Source organism: Photinus pyralis, unplaced genomic scaffold (genome assembly GCF_008802855.1).
Source record: "Photinus pyralis isolate 1611_PpyrPB1 unplaced genomic scaffold, Ppyr1.3 Ppyr1.4_LG1, whole genome shotgun sequence".
Taxonomy (NCBI): Eukaryota; Metazoa; Arthropoda; class Insecta; order Coleoptera; family Lampyridae; genus Photinus; species Photinus pyralis.
The window spans coordinates 47,573,901-47,599,817 of NW_022170249.1; the positions used below are offsets into that span (position 1 = coordinate 47,573,901).

A 25,917-nucleotide genomic window follows, 5' to 3' on the forward strand; every position below is an offset into this window, starting at 1 on the left:
ACGGTGTCCCGACAATTCATCGCGGACAATTCATAGTGCGACAATTCGTCGCGGACATTTTATCGTAACACAATTCCTCGCAATACAATTTCATCGCAGTGACAATTTATCGCAAATGTATCGTAAACGAGAATGAAAAGTTAACAATTTTTTTTACATTACATCAATCAATTAACCGTCATTTAATTTCTAATTCAATCTTCTAATCTTTAATTCCAATGTAATGATGATTAAAATTTCTACAATTAAGTATAAATTAATAATTAACTAATATTGATATTAGGTTCAAAAATTTTTGAAAGTTATGAAAAATTTTAATGCGAGTCATTATTGTTGAACCCAATTACACATTCTTTGTATAATTAGAATAGCATAATTACTTATAAATAAAAGGGCCTGTTACTGTAAAATATATTGTATTGCAAACCTTTAACCCGGAACGATGGTGTTGCAATTCGTTCTTAGTGAGAAAGGTCGTAGACTGTTGATCTATAATGGTTATATTCACACTAGTGAAAGAGTTGTGAATGAAAAAGTGATTTGGAAGTGTGCTTGTTATCATAAGTGGCGTTGTACCGGATGAGTTCATACTATTGGGAATGATGTAGTAAAGAACACTTCCCATAACCATGTGCCTGATGCTGCTGAAATTGAAGCAAGGATTGCGACATCGGAAATGAAACACATGGCCAAGAGAACTGCACCAACCACCCAACAAATACTGGCAACCGTATGTGAGAATTTGTCTTCAGCGGCGGCGGGAAAATTGTCTCAATTTTCTTCACTGAAGAGGACCATCCAACGTGTACGTGTGAAAGAAGAACGAGTTCCTGCGAATCCCACATCACTAACCCAATTAGAAATTCCGCTCGGGTATACTATCACTTCTAATTGAGAGCCATTTCTAATGCTTGCCTCCTGCCGATGATAGAATTCTGCTGTTTTCAACTCAATCAAACTTGGATTATATGGCAAATTGTGAACACTGGTACGCGGATGGAACCTTTTCGACCGCCCCACGATTGTTTTCACAAATTTACACTATACACGGTGTTCAATATAACAACGTTATTCCCACCGTATATGCTCTCCTTCCTAGAAAGGACGAGGCAACATATAGACGTTTATTTCAAGCCTTAAAGGGATTAAAAGACCAACTTCAACCGTCTACAATTCTTATGGATTTCGAGAAAGCAGCAATGAATGCGTTTACTGCTGACTTTCCAAACACAAGAGTGAGGGGCTGCTTTTTTCACTTTACGCAAAGTCTATGGAGGCATACAATGCGATCAAAAATGAGTTGCTGTCGAGTTACGTTTGGAATTTTTGTTTACATGGAAAATCGTATTTAACTTGAACGGCGCGGTTCCCACTGGAGCGATGCGATAAGCGATGCAACATGAGCAATCTTTTATCGCCCGATGCAACTTTTATCCTCGCAACACTCCAGTGCACACTGGAGCGATAATATAGCCTCTAGGATAAGCAAAAGAGCAGTTGTTTTGATCAGTCGTCATGAGTTCCTCAGAGCGCTACTGCGAACTATGGAATCTGCCCAATTGTATTGGCCCCATCGATGGGAAGCATATTCGCGTAAGGTGCTTTAAGCTTTTCAGCTATTTGTTTCCACGTAAGACCTGTCAAATCAGTCCTGCTATAACTTTTCAATGCATAGTTCCATAAACACGCTTTCTGCTCCACCAATTTCACGAAGGAAATAGAGGATTGCACGTCTTCTTGCTGACCCGGCATGATTAATCGGACGTGTCGAACGATATGCGCTCAAAGCGACCCGGCAGCTATGTCTCCCGCCCCGACGCGACTCCGATAATTATCGGTGTAGTATCGCGATCGCTCCAGTGTGTACCAGATAAGTTGCTTCCATTACGTTTGCACGATTATGAGTGATCGGTGTCGAATCAGGATCGGGTTGCTTATCGAATCGCCTGTTGCATCGCTTATCGTATCGCTCCAGTGGGAACCGCGCCGAACTTCCAAAGGCAACTCGACAGCAACTCATTTTTGATCGCCCGTTACACAGAATACAGGACTTCAACGGCAATATTCACAAAATCCGGATTTTGCTTTAAATTTGCGACTTCTTGGAGCCCTAGCATTTGTGCCCAAGGATGATGTTGATACATTTCTGATGTTGCTAGAAAGCGAACTTTATGTTGCCAATGAGGAGTTACTAACGCCGCTTATAAATTATTTTGAAGACACCTGCATTGGTAGACCCGATAGGAGAGGTCGTCGGAGGCCGCCATTATTTCAGATTGGTTTGTGGAATTGCTACGAATCCGTATTACATGGTATAGCTCGAACAAATAATGCCGTTGAAGGTTGGCATAATAGCTTTTCTTCAATCGTCAATGCCTCCCATCCCACTATATGGAAATTTTTAAAAGCCCTGAAGAAAGAACTGTAACAGTTTAGTTTATTTATATTCAAATTTCAAAATTACCGCTTGCTACGTTAGGCAGGATATAGGTGAGATGGCGGCACTTGTACGCGTGCTTCTTTCCTCGCGCAGAATCGCGTAATTTTTTCACTTCATTTCCGTTTTAAAGCCAACGAGGTTGTACTTGTAGAGCGTGGCATTGTGAATTCTTCTAAAACCAGTGGGTAATATTTGCCATCATTCACGTAAAATCTCTGGCAATTTTACCTGTTTATTGGCGTTGTCGAGTAGAGTAACTCAGAAGCCGTTTTCTCCATTGTGAGGCTATATCTGGTGGAAGTTCATCGCCCTACCTACATGTAAGTGAAATGGCGTTGGCTTTCTTTTACGTTATGTTATCTAAAATTCTTTCAGATTCACAACCTCTTGGATAATTTCCATATTTCATTGATTTAAGTATTTTTCATTACCCTCCTGACGATTTCAGGTATGTTATTAAAAATCTCGTTAGGGAGTGTTACATCTTCATTACTTTTAGGGGGTCCATGTAGTAGTGAATTCTTGTACCGGTCAATCCATGTAGTAGATGAATTCTTGTATGTAAATGAATTTGCATCTTGCGAATATTCCGGAGTACGAACACCTGTTGATTGCCGGCAGCTATCCGGTGTACCACCGAGTAGATCAGCGCTAACACCTAAACGATACCGGGAGCGACCAGCTGATTGTGGAATTTTCGGAAGATACGATCTTTTACACAACCTTTTTTTTATTTGCTTCAATACCGTTAATCTAGTGTAACCTTCCGACGATTTATGATCGGAGCTTTGTATTTTGTTCGCATCAAGTGTTTGAGGTCGTGACTCTCTTCAAGAGCAACGCACCTGTATTTAACGTATGGGTAAACGAGCCGGCTACGAGTAAGCTATTTTTGGCCCTTCCGGCTCATATAATCGTTCCGAGCGTTGTAGCTTGGGGTTTGTTTTTGTGTTACAGAACTGGAACTTCGAAGGAGAGCTCTTTTTCGGAGAAGACAGCGTATGTGTTATTCAAGGTAAGATTTTTAATTTACTTGTACCCAGTGTTGCCTATATGAGTTGTTATTCGGGTTAACTTAATTCAATCTTTGAATCCATTGAAATCTTAACTACATTTTTGCTCGATCATTGTTGTAGGGGGCTGGTAACGTAATTATTAGGGAAGTGTTCATGAATTTATTTGGGGATTATTTTTGTCATTTAAAGTATTTGTTATTGTCGTATTGAAGATACATTTTATTTGCCGATCCTGCACCGTTTTGTCAGGATTAATAAATCAGAATTGCTCGTAGTGAATTTATTATTTGGCTCTCTTGTGTTTTCCCAATTTCTATACAGGAGAGGTCAGAATTTGTGCAAAATTGGGTGGCGCTCAACTAATCATTTCTAGTGACTACCAAAGATCAAAAACTTATGTTATATGCCCAAACGAACAAACCGCTGTGGAAGATTCTCATCTCGAGCCCTTCTTTTAATTAAGAATCTGAGCTAGCTGGCCGTTTATGCGGCGGGGTTTGAGTTTTACAGCGCCGAACTAACCTCACGTTATAAAGTGACACCCTTCAACGTGTGGCCTGGGCATAATTTGTTTAAATTTAAGTTTTTGGCCTTATTTTTAAATTATCTCTTCTAAATTGAATTTGTGGTTATTACTGATATTTGTGTATTTCTTGGTATTTAACAGGTACCTATATTGTGTTATCTTTTTATATTTGTATTTTGAATTTATTGTGTGATCATGGCTATGGAAATTAACCGATTAAGAGAGACTGAACTCCAATATGAAATTGAGATTAGAGCGGGACAAATGGGGAGTAATATGAACGAAAGTCGTTTAATTCTCAGAAAATTGTTAGAGTTAGAGAAAGCACCTGGTTATGTTGCTCCAGAGTACCCTTTTACCTTTGCTCAGGATTTAGCTGCTCTTACTGAATTGACAGTGATCCTTCAGAATAAGATTGACAATTTTGATGATGCTTTTGGGGGAGGTTCATATTTGTCAATTGTTACCATGCTAGCTCATGCCGACAGACGTTTACATAGGACTCGCACATTATTGCAGCCTTCTGCTGAACAATTAAGTAAACTTGGGGAATTAGTTGGTTTATTTCGACAATTAAGAGCTTCACTCGATAACAAAGCTTTTCATTTTAACGACTCAATTATGCCTTCAGCAACTGCTGTAGTTTCTTCTACACCTACTAGACGTACTGCAGAACTACAACCAAGATTATCCGTACCGAGTACTCCTGTACATAAATGGGGATTAAAATTTTCCGGGGATAGTAGAGGTGAAACTTTGAATTCATTTATCGACCGAGTTGAGCGAATGGCTCGTGCTCGTGGAGTAGATCATCCAACTTTATTTGAGACCGCCTACGATTTATTTGAAGGTACTGCGAACACCTGGTACAACATTAATTCTCATAAAGCTACTTCATGGGAGCACTTAGTGCAATTACTACGAGATGCATTTCTACCACCACACTATGAGGAAGATTTGCTCGACGAAATTAAAGCTCGTTTACAGGGTCAGAATGAAAAAGTAGACATTTATTTTGCAGTAATGCAGGGTTTATTTTCACGACTAAAATTACCACCTCCAGAATATGAACAAGTCCGTTTAATTAAACGCAATTTATCACCATTTTATTTGACTAAATTAGGTCCTAATGTTCCTCAGACATTAGATGAACTTTTAATTGAATGCAGACGTTTTGACGATATCAAACATGATTTAGACAGACACCATGCCTTACGCAACCGAACATCATTACCATTACTCGAACCTGGGTTTAGCTGTCCCACCAGTAGTCGACAAATGTCACCACGTCCACCTATTTATGCAATGGAAACTCCAAATTCTCCTTGCTTTAATTGCCAAAAATTAGGTCATTATCGTGTTGATTGTCCTGAACCAAGGCAATTATTTTGCTGGAAATGTGGCGCACAAGGCGTTACGGTGCGCAGTTGTTCTTTTTGTTCGGGAAACGCTCCGAGAAACGCTCATTAAGTCGTCGTGACGTTTCTTTAGTACAGGCGACAAAAATTTTGAAAATTTCTTCCAAACCTAAACTTGACTTTTTATTACAGCATGTGGGAAATGACTTGAGACCTTATGTCCAAATTAAAATTTTAGACATTCCTTTTTTGGGATTATTAGATTCTGGCGCTTCACGTTCTTTTATCAATTCCGATACTTTAATTCAATTGCAAATACTCAATTTCAATTTTGTACCGAAAGTTATTTCTTGTACGGTAGCAAATAGCTCCGATGCACATTCGATTGGTTACATCACTGTGCCAATTACCTTAAAGGATCGTACTGTGCTGTTAGATTTGTTGGTGATGCCTGATTTGGTTACTAATTTAATCCTGGGAGTAGATTTTTGGGATAGGATGGGTATCATTCCGAATATTAGCGATGACTGTTGGCATTTTACTTCTTGCACGCCAACTCAACCTAGTGTGGCCATAGTGGAACAGTCTCGTCTCACTGATGAACAACCCCATTCTTTACAAACCCTCTTAGATCTGAAATTTTCGCTCATGGGAGACAAGTTAGGATTAACCCCAGTAGGTAGACACGAGATACGCCTGGTAGAGGGCGCTATTCCTATTAAACAGCGGTACTATCCAGTAAATCCGATTAAACAGAAAATCATTAACGACACCATTGATGAGATGCTTAGGGACAGAGTCATCGAACCATCGAACAGCGGATGGGCTTCACCTGTCTGTCTGATTCCCAAGAAAGACAAAACCTATAGATTTTGTGTGGACTATAGGAAACTTAACTCTTTAACTGAGCGCGACGCTTTTCCTTTGCCCTATATCAATACCATCTTAGACCAATTACGTGACGCTAAATATCTTAGTTCCCTGGACATTAAGTCAGCTTATTGGCAAATAGAGGTTGCTGAGAATTCGCGCCCTTTCACAGCTTTTACTGTGCCTGGTCGTGGTCTTTTCCAATTTCGAAGGATGCCCTTCGGCTTGACTAATGCCCCTGCGACTTTTCAGCGCATTATCGATACCATTTTGGGACCTGAATTGCAACCCAACGTTTTGGTTTATTTGGACGATGTGGTTATTATATCACAAGACTTTGACTCACATTTAAAAATTTTGAACACCGTTTTTGACAAATTAATTGCTGCTGGCTTCACTCTGAATAAAAACAAATGTCACTTCTGCCGTTCAGAACTTAAGTATTTAGGGTATGTTGTGGATTCCTTTGGCTTACACCCAGATCCTGACAAAGTCAAGGCGATTTTAGATATTCCAACACCCACTACGGTGAATGATATACGACGTTTCTTAGGAACTTGCGGTTGGTACCGTAGGTTCATTCCTGATTTTTCAACCGTTCTTGCTCCTTTAACCAGACTTCTTCGGAAAAATGTTAAATTTGAATGGACGTCTGAATGTGAGGAATCTTTTCTCAAATTAAAAGAACTTTTGGCAACTGCACCTGTGCTCAATTGCCCGGATTTTACCAAACCTTTTGTCCTTCAGACCGATGCTTCTGCTTATGGGCTAGGAGCTGTCTTGACTCAAACTTTTCCGGATGGGGAGCGAGTGGTATGTTATTTATCCCGATCATTATCCCGAGCGGAACAAAATTACAGCACGACTGAACGTGAGTGCTTAGCAGTCATTTGGGCGGTAGAGCAACTTCGACATTACCTCGAGGGAGTTTCTTTTACAGTCATTACTGACCACCATTCTCTTTTGTGGTTGCATTCTTTGAAAGACCCCCAAGGACGTTTAGCACGCTGGGCTCTTCGTTTACAGCCGTATACCTTTACTCTTGTCCATCGTAAAGGCAAGGACAATATTGTTCCCGATCTTTTGTCACGTACTGTACCTGTGATCGAAGCTGTACATTCTTCAGATGTTACGGTGGATCCGAACGATTTCAAAACTTCTAAAGACCCTTGGTACCTTGGTATGTTTGAAAGATTAGAGCGAAGTCCTCATAAATATCCCGATTGGCGAGTGAAAGATTCGTTGTTGTATAAATATATCAAGTCCGCTTTACAATCTCATGATTATGAAAAATGGAAACTTGTTGTTCCTTCTGATTTTAGACAATCTCTTATACAAGAGAACCACAATAATGTTACTTCAGGACACCTTGGTGTTTATAAGACCTTTTGGCGCATTCATCACCGATATTATTGGCCGAGAATGAAGTGCGATATTAAGCGTTATATTTCTCGCTGTACCACCTGTGCACAACATAAACCTGAACAACTTCGACCTGCAGGGCTTATGGGTTCACATCCTCAAATTTATGAACCGTGGCAGATGATCAGCTTAGATTTTATTGGTCCTTTACCTCGATCCACTCAAGGGCGAACTCATTTATTAGTTGTTAGTGACTATATGAGTAAATTTGTACTTCTTTTTCCCATAAGGACGGCGAATGCCAAAACTCTTGTCAAATGTATTGAAGATTCTGTATTTCTTGTGTATGGAGCTCCACAATTCCTTATTTGTGACAATGGCGTGCAGATGCGCAGTAGACTTTTCTTAGATCTGTGTGAAAGCTACCGTGTAAAGGTTCGGTTTACTCCTTTTTATCATCCACAGGCTGATCCTGCGGAGAGGGTGAATCGTGTGGTAAAGCAGTTGATAGCCACTTACGTTAAGAACAATCACAAACATTGGGACGTTCATTTAGCTTCGATAGCTTGTGCTCTTCGAACTTCTAAGCACGAAACCATAGGTGTGACGCCCTATCGTGCTAATTTTGGGAAAGAATTTCGTATTCGAGGGGACAGCTTCGACACTGACATGACGGACAATGAGCCGATTGACGTAGAACAACGGTTAGCGCAACAGCAAGGACTGTACGACAAAATTATTGCACGCATTAAAGACAGTCATGACCGCAACAAGCAACATTATGACTTACGACGTAGGCATGTTAACTATGAGATAGGAGATTTGGTTTGGCGTAAAAATAAGACTTTGTCTGATGCCACTAAAGATTATTCAGCGAAGTTAGCTCCCAGATTTTTAGGACCATTTACGGTTAGCCGTAAAATGGGGTATTTGACCTATGAGTTGAAAGATTCTAATGGTAAATCTTCTGGAACGTGGCACGTCCAGGATCTCAAACCTTATATTGAACCCGATGATCATGGTTAGACATTTATTGTCGCCGGATTGCTTGTTTGTTGACGATTTTGAACCACTAATTTTGACGTATTCTTATTCTTGGATTTGACTTTGATATATGTATTTATATGTTATATGTTCCATATTTCTTCTTCTTCTTACTCTTCGGGAGGTAGGTTGGGCACAGGGGATGGACTCTCGGATCGTAGCAACAACACCTGCTAGGGGATTCGTCCCGATCCATTATCCTCCTTCTTTCTTTTTCTATCTGCACCTCAAACACTTTTCTTCTTCTAATTTCCTCAGGGGAATTTGGGAGAGGTTGCCCTTTTCTTTTCGCTTTCCTATATTCTATCTTTTTCTACTCTTCTTTCTTCCATTTCCGTTCCATAGAATGAATGAATGTTTGAATGGATGGGTAGTTGACACACAAGAGGAAGGGGGTGGGTGCGCCTTCCCTGTGCGAGCCTCGGTGACCATGGGACCCCTGGAATCGGCATGAATGAGTTTTTTTTTTCTCCGCAAATGTGATTTCTTCTTTCTCTCTTACTGTCTTCTATCCATAGCACCTTCTTCATTTCATTGCGCTAGTGCATGGTGGAGTTGGGTTGGAAAGGTACCTTCTTTTTGGGGGTTTCCTTCTACACTTTTTCGGCAAGGGGGTCAAAATTAGGGCTTTTGTGTCGTTTTTAGTCAGGGAGGGGGGTTTCTTTATTTTGGGGATTTTGGTGCTGCATCACTTGAAACTGTAGGGTTTCTTTCTTCTGGGTGGGCACTGGATTTGGTTTTCTTGGGAGTGACTAGTAGTTGGATTGGGGTTGTGGGAAAGGGGTTGCTATTGTCATGATACCCGACGGCGCGAGATTCCATCTTTACGCGAGGGCATGTCAATACCCGATTTTGCATACCTTTTCCGCTGCTGGAGAACCTGGGAAAATTCTTTGAAGGTGAAATTCTTTGGGGGGGAGTTTTTTTTACACTGGGGGGGGTTTTCGGGTTTTCAATTTGTTTGCTTCCTTTTCGAGTGTGTGTGCTGGGTTTTTCGATCGTCGGAAAACTTGTAGTTTCCCTCCTGTCGAAGGAGAGGGGGGGTGTAACAGTTTAGTTTATCCATATTCAAATTTCAAAATTACCGCTTGCTACATTAGGCAGGATATAGGTGAGATGGCGCCACTTGTACGCGTGCTTCTTTCCTTGCGCAGGATCGCGTTAATTTTTCACTTCATTTCCGTTTTTAAAGCCAACGAGGTTGTACTTGTAGAGCGTGGCATTGTGAATTCTTCTAAAACCAGTGGGTAATATTTGCCATCATTCACGTAAAATCTCTGGCAATTTTACCTGTTTATTGGCGTTGTCGAGTAGAGTAACTCAGAAGCCGTTTTCTCCGTTGTGAGGCTATATATCTGGTGGAAGTTCATCGCCCTACCTACATATTCACAACCTCTTGGATAATTTCCATACCTATTTCATTGATTTAAGTATTTTTCATTACCCTCCTGACGATTTCAGGGGGTCCAGGTAGTAGACGAATTCTTGTACCGATCAATCCATGTAGTAGATGAATTCTTGTATGTAAATGAATTTGCATCTTGCGAATATTCTGGAGTACGAACACCTGTTGATTGTCGGCAGCCATCCGGCGTACCACCGAGTAGATAAGCGCTAACACCTAAACGATACCGGGAGCGACCAGCTGATTGTGGAATTTTCGGAAGTTACGATCTTTTACACAACCTTTTTTATTTGCTTCAATACCGTTAATCTAGTGTAACCTTCCGACGATTTATGATCGGAGCTTTGTATTTTGTTCGCATCAAGTTTTTGAGGTCGTGACTCTCTTCAAGAGCAACGCACCTGTATTTAACGTATGGGTAAACGAGCCGGCTACGAGTAAGCTTTTTTTTTGGCCCTTCCGGCTCATATAATCGTTCCGAGCGTTGTAGCTTGGGGTTTGTTTTTGTGTTACAGAACTGGAACTTCGAAGGAGAGCTCTTTTTCGGAGAAGACAGCTTATGTGTTATTCAAGGTAAGATTTTTAATTTACTTGTACCCAGTGTTGCCTATATGAGTTGTTATTCGGGTTAACTTAATTCAATCTTTGAATCTATTTGAAATCTTAACTACATTTTTGCTCGATCATTGTTGTAGGGGGCTGGTAACGTAATTATTAGGGAAGTGTTCAGGAATTTATTTGGGGATTATTTTTGTCATTTAAAGTATTTGTTATTGTCGTATTGAAGATACATTTTATTTGCCGATCCTGCACCGTTTTTGCCAGGATTAATAAATCAGAATTGCTCGTAGTGAATTTATTATTTGGCTCTCTTGTGTTTTCCCAATTTCTATACAGGAGAGGTCAGAATTTGTGCAAAATTGGGTGGCGCTCAACTAATCATTTCTAGTGACTACCAAAGATCAAAAACTTATGTTATATGCCCAAACGAACAAACCGCTGTGGAAGATTCTCATCTCGAGCCCTTGTTTTAATTAAGAATCTGAGCTAGCTGGCCGTTTATGCGGCGGGGTTTGAGTTTTACAGCGCCGAACTAACCTCACGTTATAATATGCAGACAAATCTTACACACCACTTAACCTACACGAAACTAATGTACTCCCACCCACATCCAAACTTACATACAATAAGTATACAAAGAGATATTTGCAAGAAGCCGTGGTAGTCAACGAATTCAGGGTAAAGCAAAAGATGAAAGGAGCTTGGGGAGACGAAGAGATCAACTGGAACTACATGTTCAAACATCCTTCGTTGGCATCGGATAGCGTAGTGGTGTGGAGATTTGTTAAAAACCGATTAGCAGATAAAACATTCTTGCAAAAGGCTTCGTTAGCTGCTACAAACTACTGCAATTTTATTGTGCACCTCGTCCTTCTAGATCAACCTAGTAGTCCTTGTTCTAAGTACGTAATTACCACGAGTTTAGAGAAAGAAAAAACCCCGTCTCCCGAATCCTATTGCACCGTCGTGCGCACATGTATTACTCATTCTTGTTTTTCGTGTTGTTGTGTTACCACGTTTACGGGCTGCGACAGTGTTTTGTTTTCGTTTTTTGTTACTATGGGAAAGCGTAAGATTTTTAAAGTTTCGCCTCGCAAAAGGCGGCGAACTGAGCGGGCGGACAAGAAAAATAAAAAGATCGCGTTAGAAGTACTACTTAATTTACGGCGTGTTTCGCGTTCGACTTCGAGGGACGCCATTTTATCAGCTGACCGACATCCCGGGGCAACAGCCGTGGTTTCACCGGCATTGACAACGTCTTCTTCTCAGTCAACGACACCGCGAGGAGAAGATCGCTTTTTACAAGCTGATGTGGATTTCGCTTCGCCGCAGCCCCATTCCAGCCATTCCCATTCTCCGACACACGTGTTATTGAACCCTGTGTTGAGATTGGGCGCTTTGGAAGAGGCACGGGTTTTTGACCCTGAAAGTAAGTCTTCCCGAAATACTGCTAACATGTGTTAACAGTATTGCCTTGTTTCGAAAATGTTTTCGAAAGGCACAGAGGAAGGAGGTTAGTTGCACCTCTAATGGTAAGCGAACGTTTTACCTGACGACCTTGGTTGGTAGAAAACCCTTAAGTACTGGCAACATGTGTTGGCTATGTACGGCTTTTCTCGAAAATGTTTTCGAGATGGATCAGGCGAGAGGTGTGTCGTTACCTCTTGGCTTACCTTTGGTGTTGTTGCCTCCTTCCTTTTCGGAACCGGTTTTCGAATAATAAAGCTATTTTTCTTTTCCGTCAAGAAGATGGAGTTTTAACTTTGGTTTTCGTCACAGGTTTTGTGGAAGAGAACGACCAGAATGTTCCAGCTAATGAGCAGTTAAGTGACAATGTTTTGTCACTTTTAGGTGAATTTAATCCCCCGAAGAGGGATTTGTCGGTTGCCGTGCATCCAGCTGTGGCTGATCGATGGGAAAATATTTTAAAGTCTGGATTGGATGCTGCAGCAGTAGCCACCTTTGTGCAAAAATATCCTCCAGCGGAAAATTGTACGTTCATGGGAGTACCCAAACTAAATCCTGAGATTGAGGCTGCTTTCACCGAGGCACTTAAAGGACGGGATGCAAGATTGTCTAAATTGCAAGGCAATTTGGGAGCAGCTTTAGCAGCCATTGGAAAAGGGCTAAGCCTGTGTCTGCAAGAAGGGGAGGGGATACACTTCCCTCTACCTTTAATAGAGTGTCTCAGCGATGCTGGACGGCTAATAGCTGATTGCCATTATCAGCATTCGATGGCCCGGCGTTTCATTGCAACGTCAAACATAAACAAATCTTCTCGGGCCACATTGACGAAGGCTCCGATTGGAGATTGGTTGTTTGGCGATGCTCTATCTGAGAGAGTAAAGGCAGCAAAAGTGCTAGAGCGAGCCTCTAATGACCTTAAGGTTCAGAAGGTGACCTCCACCCAGTTTCGCAGTAAGGGGCCTAGTTCGTTAAACTCAAAGGGCCTGTCACGTTTACCCGACAACAGTCGCCGGGGCAGGCCAAACTTTTCATTTCGTCGGGACCGTCAACCACAACCAATGCTGTCCGGGACAAAGAAACATCCAGTGCTACAACAGCGGCAGCGATGGCAGAACAAATCCCGACATTACCGTTAGAGGTAAGACGATACTGTGGACGTCTTGGCACTTTTCTGCGGGCATGGAGGGCCATCACAAGTGATACTAAGGTGTTGTCCTGGATTCAGGGATATAAAATCCCGTTTATTAAAAAACAGTACAATTCTCCATTCCTAGGGAGCATGTCTGGTCTGCGTCTGAACAACAGATTGTTCGCTTGCATTTGGACAAGCTTATATCTATAGGAGCTGTTAGTACTTGTCGTTATGAGAAGGATCAGTTTGTTTCGAATATTTTTTTAGTACCAAAACCAGACGGTTCCCATAGACTAATTTTAAACCTTAAAATTTTAAATACTTTCTTAGATACACAACATTTTAAATTAGAAGATTTCAGGACGGTTATTAAGCTGATAACCCCTGAGTGTTTTCTAGCATCATTAGATTTAAAGGATGCGTATCATTTGATACCTATTTTTTCTGGTCATAGAAAGTATTTGAGATTTCTTTTTGAAGGTAAGCTTTTTCAGTACAATTGTGTACCATTTGGTCTTAGTACGGCGCCACGTTTATTTACCAAGATTGTAAAGCCAATAGTGGCATGTTTAAGGAAACAAGGTTTCCTTTCTGTTGTGTACTTGGACGATTTCCTGCTTTTAGGTAGAGATTATGGCGCATGTAAGACGAATATTACGGCTACAATAGATACTCTAGAGAAATTAGGTTTCCTTATTAACTGGGAAAAAAGTCAACTTATTCCATCACAGACAATTAAATATTTAGGTTTCATTTTCAATTCAAGGGATATGACAGTGAGCCTTCCTCAGGAAAAACAAATTAAAATAAGGCGTTTCATGGATAGATTACAGAAACTATGTTCTTTTACTATTCGCGAATTTGCCAAATTTATTGGAAATGTAGTTTCAGTTTCTCCTGCTATTAAATATAGTTGGTTGTACTCAAAAAGATTTGAACAACAAAAATTCTTAGCGTTGAAGAGGGCTAATGGTAATTTTGAGGGAATAATGTCGTTAACTTCACCTATACTAGAGGATTTTGAGTGGTGGAAGACTCATTTGCATTTACCTAAGAGTCTAGAGCCGCCAAGGTTTTCCTTGGAAATTTTCAGTGATGCTTCTGCAACTGGTTGGGGAGCGGTATGTGCAGGAAAACGTACCCACGGTTTTTGGGATTGCGAGGAATTTAACACACATATTAATATTCGAGAGCTGCAAGCGGCATTTTTTGGGCTAAAATGCTTTGCAGCTAATCTTTTTGGGGCGAATATTCTTCTGAGAATTGATAACACTACGGCTGTCTCCTACATAAATCGAATGGGAGGTGTTCAATTTCCTCATCTAGATTCTTTGTCACGCAATATATGGCAATGGTGCGAGAAGAGGCAGCTGTGGTTGTATGCTTCTTACATTAGTTCGTCAGATAATGCCGAGGCAGATCGGGAGTCTCGGAGACTAACTCCTGACATGGAGTTCGAATTAGCGTCTTTCGCTTTTGAAAAGATTTGCCTTTATTTGCGTACACCGGAAGTTGATTTGTTCGCTTCAAGAAATAATACAAAATGTACACGTTATTTCTCGTTTTTAAGGGACCCTTATGCTGAATTAGTGGATGCTTTTACAGTTTCATGGAATGATTTGAACTTTTATGCTTTTCCACCTTTTAGTATTATTCCTAAGGTGATTCAGAAAATCATTTCTGATTCAGCAGAAGGAGTGTTAGTTGTCCCTTTTTGGTCTGCACAACCGTGGTGGCCCTCTTATACTGCCCTATTAATTAAACCTCCTCTGTACTTGAAGCCTCATCCAAGCTTACTTATGTCTGTTGACAGGTTGCCACATCCGCTACACCCGCAACTTACCCTGGTTGCAGGGCTTTTGTCGAGCAGGCGTTGAGTCTTAAGGGCGTCCCAAGAGAGGCGTTGGAGATATCGATAGCGTCACTCACGGATTCATCATTAAGGCAATATAATAGTAGCCTTCGCCTTTGGTGGATGTTTTGTAAAAACAGAAATGCTAATTGCTTTGACTTGGACATAAACGCCGTTTTATCTTTTTTAGTAGATCTGTTTAATCAGGGAGCTTCCTATGGAGTCCTTAATACTGCTAGGTCGGCATTAGCGTTACTTATCTCACCAAGTTTGGGACAGGATTTTAGGATTAGACGTTTCCTCAAGGGCGTTTTTAAGCTGCGTCCTTCATTGCCAAGATATGATTCAGTGTGGGATCCATGTATTGTTTTAAGATATCTGTCCACACTGGTACCTAATGAATCGATAGATTTATCTATGTTAGCCAAAAAAGCAGTAACCTTGCTAGCCTTAGTAACGGCCCACAGAGTCCAGACTTTCTCCTTGATAGAGATAGATAACATAACGTGTTCGAATGATAAGATGGAAATAAAAGTTCCTCTGCGGATTAAAACTTCGTCTCCGCGGGGTTTTCAACCGAATTTATCTTTTCCGTTTTTTAACGATAAGCCTGGACTCTGCGTAGCGCGTACATTGTTGGGTTACTTAGAGCGGACTAAGGGTTTGAGACCTATGCGGTCGAGCAAATTATTCCTAACCTCAAAACAACCCTTTAAGCCGGCGTCTTCTCAAACTCTTAGTCGTTGGATTAAGGACATGTTAGCCCGAAGTGGAGTAGATACATCGAGATTCACAGCTCACAGTACTCGCCATGCGGCAACTTCCGCAGCTGCGCGGAAGGGAGTAAGTCTGGATGTAATTAGATCTACGGCGGGATGGTCCCATTCCTCCCAAGTGTTTGCAAAATTCTACAACCGACCTCTTGTTGAGAGTCGCTCTGTTGCTAATGCAATATTAGATTTTAAGTAATAGTAACCTAAATATTTTGTATCGTTTTTTACACATTTAGAAGTTTTTCCTTTATAAAGTTTCTGTTTCATGATTGTGGGTTTTTATTGCAACTACTCTGAACATCTACTAGGTTGATCTAGAAGGACGAGGTGCACAATAAAATTTCTAGATTAAACGAACTTACCTCAAGTGAAGTTCAATCTAAATTTTATGAAGCACCTCGTCCGAATAGATCACAACCCGCCCACCCGATTCCCTTCTTTGGTGATCTATGGGTTAGTTGCAATACCCCTGAGACTCTAAAATAATGAGTAATACATGTGCGCACGACGGTGCAATAGGATTCGGGAGACGGGGTTTTTTCTTTCTCTAAACTCGTGGTAATTACGTACTTAGAACAAGGACTACTAGGTTGATCTATTCGGACGAGGTGCTTCATAAAATTTAGATTGAACTTCACTTGAGGTAAGTTCGTTTAATCTAGAAATTACACATGGTGACATACTATACTGTCACGTCACGTGATAGCACGTTAAGTACGAGACGCGTGAAAATACGCATCGGAAACATATTTCTATCACGTCACTCTTCTGTGGTGTCATGCTTGTTGCTTTAGGTGGTGGTTCATTCAAAGTAATGATTGTTCAAGCACCAGTTCTTCTGGTTCAGGGGAGGATATGGAAAATGTAACTACCTATAGGCAAAGAATACTTAATAATAAGAAGTACAACGGAATACGTTTCGTTGAAATAGTTATCTGTTAAATGTGTTGCCTAACCACATGAAATATTATTAATTAATCAACCTCCATGGCTATGCCTTGCAATGGCCTTGCAGGTTCCTACTTGCAATGTTGCCATATGCCATAACATCGTGCATATTTATTTAATATTATTTTGCAAATCGACCTTTGAACTCCTCATTATTTTCATACATCATTTAATTTTATACGTAGCAAGATGAAGTATTGTTTGCTATGTACCTAGGGAAATTTACTGTTATTTCGGCATTCGGTATGATTGTATTTCCTCTGGAATTAACACAATGGAAAATCTAAATCACCCCCTACACTTTACGAGAATACACGTTTTGAAGCACCAGGAATCCGAATCAAACAAAATCTCGATGTCGTCGATCTGGCTCTCTGTTGTGTTATTTTGCATAAAGCCAAATCATTTTAAAGTTTCCGCCGCGAAATTATTGAATCAATGAAGATTTTGCTGCAACATTCATAATAGGGATAAATGAACTCAAAGTGGCACTAGCTATAGAGATTTTGCGCTTTCTTTCTTTAGCCAGACATTCAAAATGGTAGTTAACAGACCCCCAAATTCTTTTTGTTTAGCATGGTCGAGTAAATCAAAAAGTTGCACATTGTTGCATCCGAACAATGCACAGTAAGCCATCGCGAAATTTTAATACTAAAAACTAATACAAAAATCCGATATACTAACTGATACCATTGAATAAAAACACTATTTTATTCAATGCTGATACCCAACCATCCTCGAGATTGTGTTTGGGCTGTAACTTTAGGACCCGATGGTCTACGTAGCTGAAAAACAGTAGTTCTTGAACATGTTACATGTGTTATGTGTACCATTTTTCAAAGCGATTGGACGTTTCTAAACAAAGATATCGTGTAGGTACACGGAGAGACAGACAGTTCACAGTAATACAAATTATAAACGATCTCGAAGAAAGTATGGACGTAACGAGCACAAAACGCACCTATTCCTTGATCTTGCTGTACAATTACATTTTGTTTCATCTGACCAAGTAGAAAAAGGTCGCAGCATTGAATTTGACAGTTATAAATTCAAAGGTCCTCACCTAGGTGCAAACTATACCTACCTAAATGACGAGTATTCGCGCCTTCGATGCATGACAAGACAACTTCTCTGTAAATGCCTTTGGTAATGAGTTTGGTAATGAGTTTAAAAAAATTATGAATTGTTGTCAAATTGCGATATTTTGTTTATGTGTTTTCACTTCGTCGTTAGCGTTAGCGCCCTTGAATAAGGAATCTTTTTTATTCTGATATCAAGTAATTATTACGATTTGCTTATACGATGGTAGCGCTAAACATGTTATAATTAGGAGATTGGCGGTATCAGAGGCGGATCACCGCTCAGGCACAATAAGCTCGTGCTTGGGGCCTCATCTTGTCTGGGGGCCTCCAAAACTAATAACTAGCAAGAAAAAATCTCTGGGAAAAATTGATTTTTGTTTATTGTACGTCCTGGAATTTATAAACGACAACGACAACCCCCAATACCACTAGACTATTGTGGGTTTGCAAAGCCATTGTGTCCAGATATATAAAGTATTACTTGACGGGCTGCAATCTACATTCCCTAATGTGGAAACTATTTTGAAAATATTTTTAACCATGTCTATTTGTAACGCTAGTGGCGAACGTTCCTTTTCCTGTCTTAAACGAGAAAAAATCATTTACGAAATTCTCTTGGCCAAAGTAATTTAAATAATTTGTCCGTCATGTTTATTGAGGCTGATATTGTACAATTATTGGACTATGAATTGCTCATTTTTCTTACCTTAAATCCAGAAAAGTTCCCTTATAAGTTGTAATAGTTTATAGGTAGGTACCTTAATATTGCAATAAAACGTTAAATTTTAGACAATGTTTGAATTAGAACCCTACTTTACATCAATTAATATTAAAGTAGAAGGGAAGGTAACACCTCGGTTATGATTGAATGGATGTGAGTATTCCATCAGTTTTTCAGACATGATCATTATAAAACGGCCAATATATGTGATTATACCATAATCAAAATTAAATTTCACATTGATTTAAAAATGTTAAAAAATTTTGAATTTTTATTAGGAGAGGGGCCTCAAAAGGGCGTTATGCTTAGGGCCTCTAAAGGGTTTAATCCGCCACTGGGCGGTATCAAATATTGATTGCATATCGATTGAGGGCAGATGTAAACAAGTACAAAGCAGAGTTTATGTAAATAGTAAATAATGGGAGTAAGTATTTATAGGACAGTAATAATATAATTGAAGAATTAAACAGGTGGCAGGTCATATTTTTTATTTATAGAATGATCGCACTGAAAGGTGATCACCGGGGAAGTGCGAGACAATTATGTTGTTGTTAGTTTGATACGCATTGCTTTGAGTAACCTGACTCTCGCCCACACAGCTTTGAAATTATGGAGAGTATCTTTGGCAACACCGCCATGAATAATGTTACCGTTTTGCTGCAGATACCTATAATCTCACCAACTTTACGGCACATTTTAGTTATTCAACTCGGTTACTAGAGGGCCAGGGTATCGCCCTCCCAGCGCTGAGTAGATTCAAACTATTTCACAATTTAATGATACGCTGCATCTCTTATTATTAGTTACTCTTTGCTATAGGTCAATATGGGTTCATAAGAGAATAACCTGGTGAATACTCCTAGAAGGTACCACATGTACTTTAGAATGAATGAAAAACATTCGATTGTATATTGACGTGACAATAATGTGTCTCCGGATTTACAATCATATCTTCTGTTTTGATACTTGAATATTTACACATTTCCTTCTTAAAAACCAATACAAATACGAATTATCGAAAACGAATTAAAATTGCTGTCGTACCCCTAGGATATTTATATCAAGGTTTTTGGATTACAAGGAAATAACAGAAATCACAGTACCTTCCAATTCGTATTGAGGTGGCGTCGATCACTATACATTTGGTCTTGGTTGAGAATTCCCCTAGGTGAAGATCCGTATTCGTTGGTATATGAAGTTCTTTCCTTACGGGAACAGAAAAGTCTGACATATGTTGACAAATTTGACTTATGTTCCACCCGAATTTGAGTAGATTCACGTGCTTGCTACATGCGGTTTCATTTCTCCGCTTTGTGAGCACTCAACTTCTTACGTATACACCTATTTATCTCTCTTATAATTTAAATACATATCGAAATTAGTATTCGTCGCTAAACTCTACGTGCCTCATATGCAGCCCGCACGAAAATCCAACTCACAATGATAATGCACTTTCCGCGGTTTCTACGTCCCGATCAACACGAAAATTCATACCAGACCTTCAAGAAAGGCTGCCATTTGCTGTTACGGTAGCAACCCTTAACAATTTCGCATTTCGCGACCAAGTTTCTCAAAACGATTTCTACACTAAAATTCTTCTTCTTCTTCCTCCAATTTTCCCCCTTCCTATCGTTGGCGGGATATAAATATTAAACAGAACCGACTTTAGTTATCGCCCACAAGAATCTGATAGCTCTCGCCATCGCGGATTCTTATCTGTAATCGTTACCAGGATAAAAATTTAAACGGAACCAACGTAAAATATACGACTCGCGTCTGTTTTTCCAAACTCGTTTTGCTATATCCATTAACCTACTCGAGATTTCTGCTTGCACGGAGTGGTCCATACTAAATTCTCTACGGTCGTAATTAGGGAATGCAATACCGGGATCGCGGGATCCCGACATACCGGGATCCCGCAGAATTTTTGCGGGATTAATCCCGCACATAAATGGAGCGGGATCCCGCGGGATTTGCGGGACTGAGGAATTTGTCGTCCAAGGGGACGACTCTGTTTGCTTTGTTAATGAAACGCATAACGGAGAAATTATTTTTAAAATAATTGTTAAACTTTTTTCATTAAAAATGTACTATGATTTTTGAGGCACTTTAGAAGTTCACCTTTTTGTCCTTTACAGGTGATTTTTTTGAGTTCTAAGTTAGACTTTTGTTGAATATTGTGATAATTAGCGATTTATTTAAATACAGAAGTTAACCGCATAAAATTGCTTATTCATGCCAATTTATTTAAAATTTTGCGGGATCCCGCAAATACCGGGATCCCGCGGGATTAACATCTAACGATCCCGCAAATACCGGGATTGAGATTTTGCTGCGGGATTGCATTCCCTTGTCGTAATATAACCAAACTGGAGAAAAATTGGAGAAAAATTAATTGCATAGCGAGCCCCCGCTACAGATGTCACTTTTTAAAAGTGTAAGACGTAATGGTGAAATTTCTGGGAGGGAAGATTCTGCTAGCCTATGCCTTTCCGGGAACAAATACCCCAGGAGCGAGTTCTCTTAAAACCGAAAATTTCGCACTTCACTTTTCTTGGTTTTTTTAGCTTCAAAACCTTTCTAGGTAGTCAAGATTTGGGTTATTCATTATTTATGATTAAAATTAAGCAATATTCTCCACATTCCAGTTTTTGATGGTCAATGGAGGGGAAGGAATTGGAAGGCATAGTCGACATAATATGTGGAAAGTAATGAATGGCAACTCACACTGCACGTACATTCAGAACCGAAAAATTTATGTTCACAGTTCTGCCTCTCATTCTGCTACAGTATTGCCATCTTCGGTAGTCTCTTCACGGCTAAAAGTCGCGGTTGCCAGCTTTGTATACGGGGTGGACCCTCTCAGTCCAGAGAAACAAAATTTGGTAATCAACCAAAGATCGAAAAGGGTTAAGGTTTTAAGGATTTTAATATTCGGGACCCATTATTCAAAGTATTAACGATTTAGGATTACCTTAGTTAAAAATAACTACAGTCAGGGTTCAAGTATCTCAAAGACGCATTATCCTCGAAACACAAAGTTACAGCTTCTTATCCGTATTAAGTTAAGTCGCGTCGATCCCCATAGATTTCGCCTTGGTTCAGAATTACCCTAGGTCAAGGTTCGTAGTCGTTGGTATATGACGTTTTTTTCTTTACGAGAACAAACAAACCCCGAACTTCAAGCTTCATTAGTTTCAAAGCTTTTCTAGATAGTCAGAATTTGAGTTTTTCATTATTTAAGATTTAAAAAAACGACATTCGCGAGATTCCGGTTTTGAAGGTCAATTACAAGGCCTTGAAGGGCAAAGTTAACGTTTAAGTTACGGAACATGTGCAAATCAGTGAATAGAAACACACTGCACATATATTTAGAAGTGAAGGGTTTTGTGTTAACAGGATTTCACTCCTCGAACGGAGAACTTGTCCATCGTTCGAGAAATGCCAGATGAGACTCGAGATTAACCACAGTTGCAGATGTCGTAACTTGACTACAGCATTCCCATCCTTGGTATTGTCTACTAACGGCGAAAAGTATGACTTTACATAAAACACGCCCATACAAACATCAAGCAATTGGCTAATTTCAACAAAATCGAAACGAATGAGCAAAGTATGTTAATTAAACTGCGGGCAATCGAAAGCAAAAATTAACCATTATTTTCTATACACGTTAAACAGCATTGAGTTTACTATTGCCAATTTCAGAAACAAAGTTTGAAAGTTATAGAAACATGTATACAAAACACAAATAAATTATAAAGAAATGCCTGCATTAAATAACACAACAAAAAACACAAACTTAAGCGATCATCTCTCGACGATAATTAAAACTGCTGGCCAGATAATTTAATTTATCGTAGTAAATAATAAAACCGATTATCAATTTAAATTGAAAAAATACCTGTTTGGATGATGTTGCAAGACTGTTTTCATCTTTCAAATTATTTCAAACTCCCGCATTTTACAGGACAACTAAATACTGCATTTCGAGTTTTGGAACTAGCGAGGCTTTTTATAAAAAGTAACGCTAATACGTTTAATGTTAATGCAAATTGTATTTACATATGAAACAATGAGATTGTAATTAATAACGTCTGCAACCTTACTTAAACAATTAAAACTAGACAAAAAATAGTATTCTTCCATTTGATTTTAGAATGCAAATGAAACGTTTCGCTTTGAAAAAGAGACTTCTCCAATACAGCGCTGCTGTAACTGGTGAGTGTTTGTTTCTGTTGCATTTTTTAACTGGAATATCGTGCCCTAGGTTTGCTGGTGACTTTCTGTAGCGGGCTACACTTTGGATGGACTTCGCCGTATTTGCCCGTACTTCTCGGTGAAGATTCCCCAATTCCGATAACCGCGGAGGAATCATCTTGGGTGGGTAATATGTACCTTTTGGGCGGTGTGAGTGGTAGCCTTTTGCTGAGCGTTATCGGGCGCCTAATTGGAAGGAAGACGCTTCTGTTGTGGTCAAGCGTGCCGTTTTGTGTATCGTGGCTGGTAATCGCGTTTGCCACTACGTTACTAGAGCTATTAACCGGTCGATATATAGCAGGCTTCTGCGAAGGGGTGGCGTTTCCGATCCTTGTGATTTACCTCAGTGAAATATCCGATGATGAAATACGGGGGATGTTGTGCTCTGCAATTACGGTCTCCCTTTATTTGGGTGTTATGGTGATTAATGTGATTGGAACGTATATGACTATCAAAATGGTGTCGCTGGTGTGCCTGGCAATACCTATACTCCTCTTCGTCCTTTTTTTTTGGATGCCCGAGTCGCCCAACTATCTACTGATGAAAGGTAAACACGAAGAAGCAAGACAGAGCTTTATTGCACTGAAAGGTTCAGAAGACGCCGACCGCAAGTTAGACGTCGTTGCAAATGCTATTCAGCAAGAAAGTTTAAACAAAGCCTTCATCTCAATACTCAAAAGAATGAACCACAGGAAACTGCTGACGTTAGTGGGCCTCCGTGCTACTCAACAGTTTAGCGGTGTTGTCCCTTTTAATATCTACGCGCAGACCGTTTTTATGGAAAGCGACGCTTTTGTGTCACCGTTACTTGGGGTGGTCATCTTCTATGCCGTCCAAATTGTATTTTCCGTACTGAGCTCGCTACTGGTAGATAAATTGGGCAGGAAACCGTTACTCATAGCGTCTTTAATTGGTGCAATTTGTACTTTGCTTAGCGGGGGATCGTTTTTCTATCTCCGAGATGTGACCAAACTCGACACCTCCCTCGTGGCATTTTTACCAGCGTTAATTTTGATCGCCTTCACCTTCAGCTACAGTGTAGGCTTACAGACGATGCCTACGTTTATGGCGGCTGAACTGTTCCCAACGAACCTGAAAGCTCACGCCAGCTCGATAGGGGCCGTGCTTTTTTACGGGTTGGGAACAGTTTCGACGAAGTACTTTCAATTTACCAAAGATAACTACGGCCTTTTCGTTCCCTTTTGGAGTTTCGCCGTCTGCTGTACCATCGGATTGGTTGTTCTTGTTATATTTATGCCTGAAACCAAAAACAAAACGTTGGAGGATATCCAAATAGAGCTAAGTCAGGGCCACCCTCATCGAAGCTGTGATCAAAAACCATAAATTTCGGCCATAATCTTGGTAATAGGTCGACAATACTCATTTATACAAATAAAAAGGTAGGTAAGTATTAACTTATTTATTGCTACCAAATAAAAATGTTGGGCTGTATTGTTTATCCAAGTATTAATAAGAACCTACCCTGAGAATGTCACATGGCGCAACCCTGCTCTAATGCAACGACAAAGAGGACAAACCTAGGTAAACCTGGAGAGGAAAGGATATTACAACAGGTGGTCACCGGGCAACAGAGAATTCACTCTCTCATGGATTCTGGAGGAAGACCATCGTTGCGTTGTTTACCAAGCGCGCCCTAATCAACTAGACACCTACCAAGGCTGTAACCTCGCAAGGGTCACATGACATGATCGGAAGCAGAAAAAGTTAACCTAAGACGTAAAAATGAGACCCTAGGACAAGCACTTGAAATAGAAAGTAGACGCAAAGGGTGTCTATCCATTAGTCTACGAAGCAGGACTGGATAGTTGTAACAAGGCGACCAAGTGTAAAGCGGAAATCTATCAGGAGAATATAATGTGCGACTAGGTAGTAGAAAACTATTCTAAAATTGGTTTGGCTAGCAGGGGAACATGATGGATGTCTTTATCCATCACCGCGAGATGACGTTTTTATTGGCCCCAGCACCCATAATTCGATGGGTCACCCTGTCTAATGTGGATTTCAATTTTGTAAGTTTAAATGTGGTCTCTAATTTAGATTGGTCACAGATTCGATCATATTATTTGAATTAAAGGTCAATCTTATTTTGTATCAGAATTTTTTTTGATTTGTAATTGTACAGTTTAATTACGTGTTAAAAATTAAAAATTAGGGACATTTGGAAACAATTGCATTGTGTTATTGTAAAACTTTATCTCCGATGGGTGCGATAGAAGGGGAACCCCGATAGAAGTTCGTTGTTGATAAGCAACTAAGTTGCAGACGGGAAAAGTTTCTTTATCGTGAGAGCATTTTGAGTGGATTCGTTCGCTGTAATCAGCTTTGTTTTGGAAAGACAGTCGGTCTTGGGGATTGTAAAGTTGCAATAAAAGAAAGTCAGTTATATATACGCCTTTAAAAAAAATTTTTTAGGTTTAGGAAAAAGGCTGCCCGTCGAGCTGCTACCCACTTGGCTCTAGAGCGAGTGGGTCTGTGTGACACTCCCTTCCATCTAGGTAAGGTTTAACCCTCCCCTCCCTCCCTTCGATGTGTTTATGCAAGCGGGCACCACCCGACGGCATATCATCCGGCTTCGCCGCTTAGATGTAAGTCAGTGGGTGTTCAGAATCTGTAGAACCCGGGGCAGTTTGTAAAAGTGTAGAAACACCCTGGAGAATTTTCAATAATGTTCTGACGAAGGAGCTTTGAAGTGACCAGAGTTTGGTTTTGACACCATAAGTGTGTGCTATGGAGACTCCCTGACTGGTCCCGAAGAAAAATTGTAAGGTTCCTGATGATTCAAAATTGTAACAATCCTGTGTTTTGGGGAATCTGAAAGAATTTTAACTTACATCAATCCTCTATCAGGAGAATATAATGTGCAGGCTAGGTAGTAGAAAACTACTCTAAAATTGGTTTGGCTAGCAGGGGAACATGATGGATGTCCTCTTCCATCACCTCGAGATAATGTTTTTATTGGCCCCAGCATTTATAGTTACGAAATTGGGGAAAGAAGTCTTGAGCAGCATCTTAAACCCAAACCTCAATACCCCTTATGGCGGTATTCCAGAAGTGGTAATGGAGTTGTTTTTTAGTGTGG

General features: G+C 40.1%; 2 protein-coding genes across 2 annotated transcripts; both read left to right on the plus strand.

The window, feature by feature from the left end:
- Positions 1 to 11,588: 11,588 nt before the first annotated feature.
- On the plus strand, positions 11,589 to 16,075 carry LOC116166971. Its single transcript, XM_031482201.1, has 3 exons — positions 11,589 to 12,011; positions 12,362 to 13,187; positions 14,995 to 16,075. The coding sequence occupies exons 1-2, from the start codon at positions 11,642 to 11,644 to the stop codon at positions 13,183 to 13,185; spliced, it is 1,194 nt and encodes a 397-aa protein (XP_031338061.1). The 5' UTR covers positions 11,589 to 11,641; the 3' UTR covers positions 13,186 to 13,187; positions 14,995 to 16,075.
- Positions 16,076 to 22,717: 6,642 nt separating this feature from the next.
- LOC116161948 (facilitated trehalose transporter Tret1-like) lies at positions 22,718 to 24,210 on the plus strand. Its single transcript, XM_031475451.1, has 2 exons — positions 22,718 to 22,778; positions 22,828 to 24,210. The coding sequence occupies exons 1-2, from the start codon at positions 22,718 to 22,720 to the stop codon at positions 24,159 to 24,161; spliced, it is 1,395 nt and encodes a 464-aa protein (XP_031331311.1). The 3' UTR covers positions 24,162 to 24,210.
- The last annotated feature ends 1,707 nt before the right edge of the window (positions 24,211 to 25,917 follow it).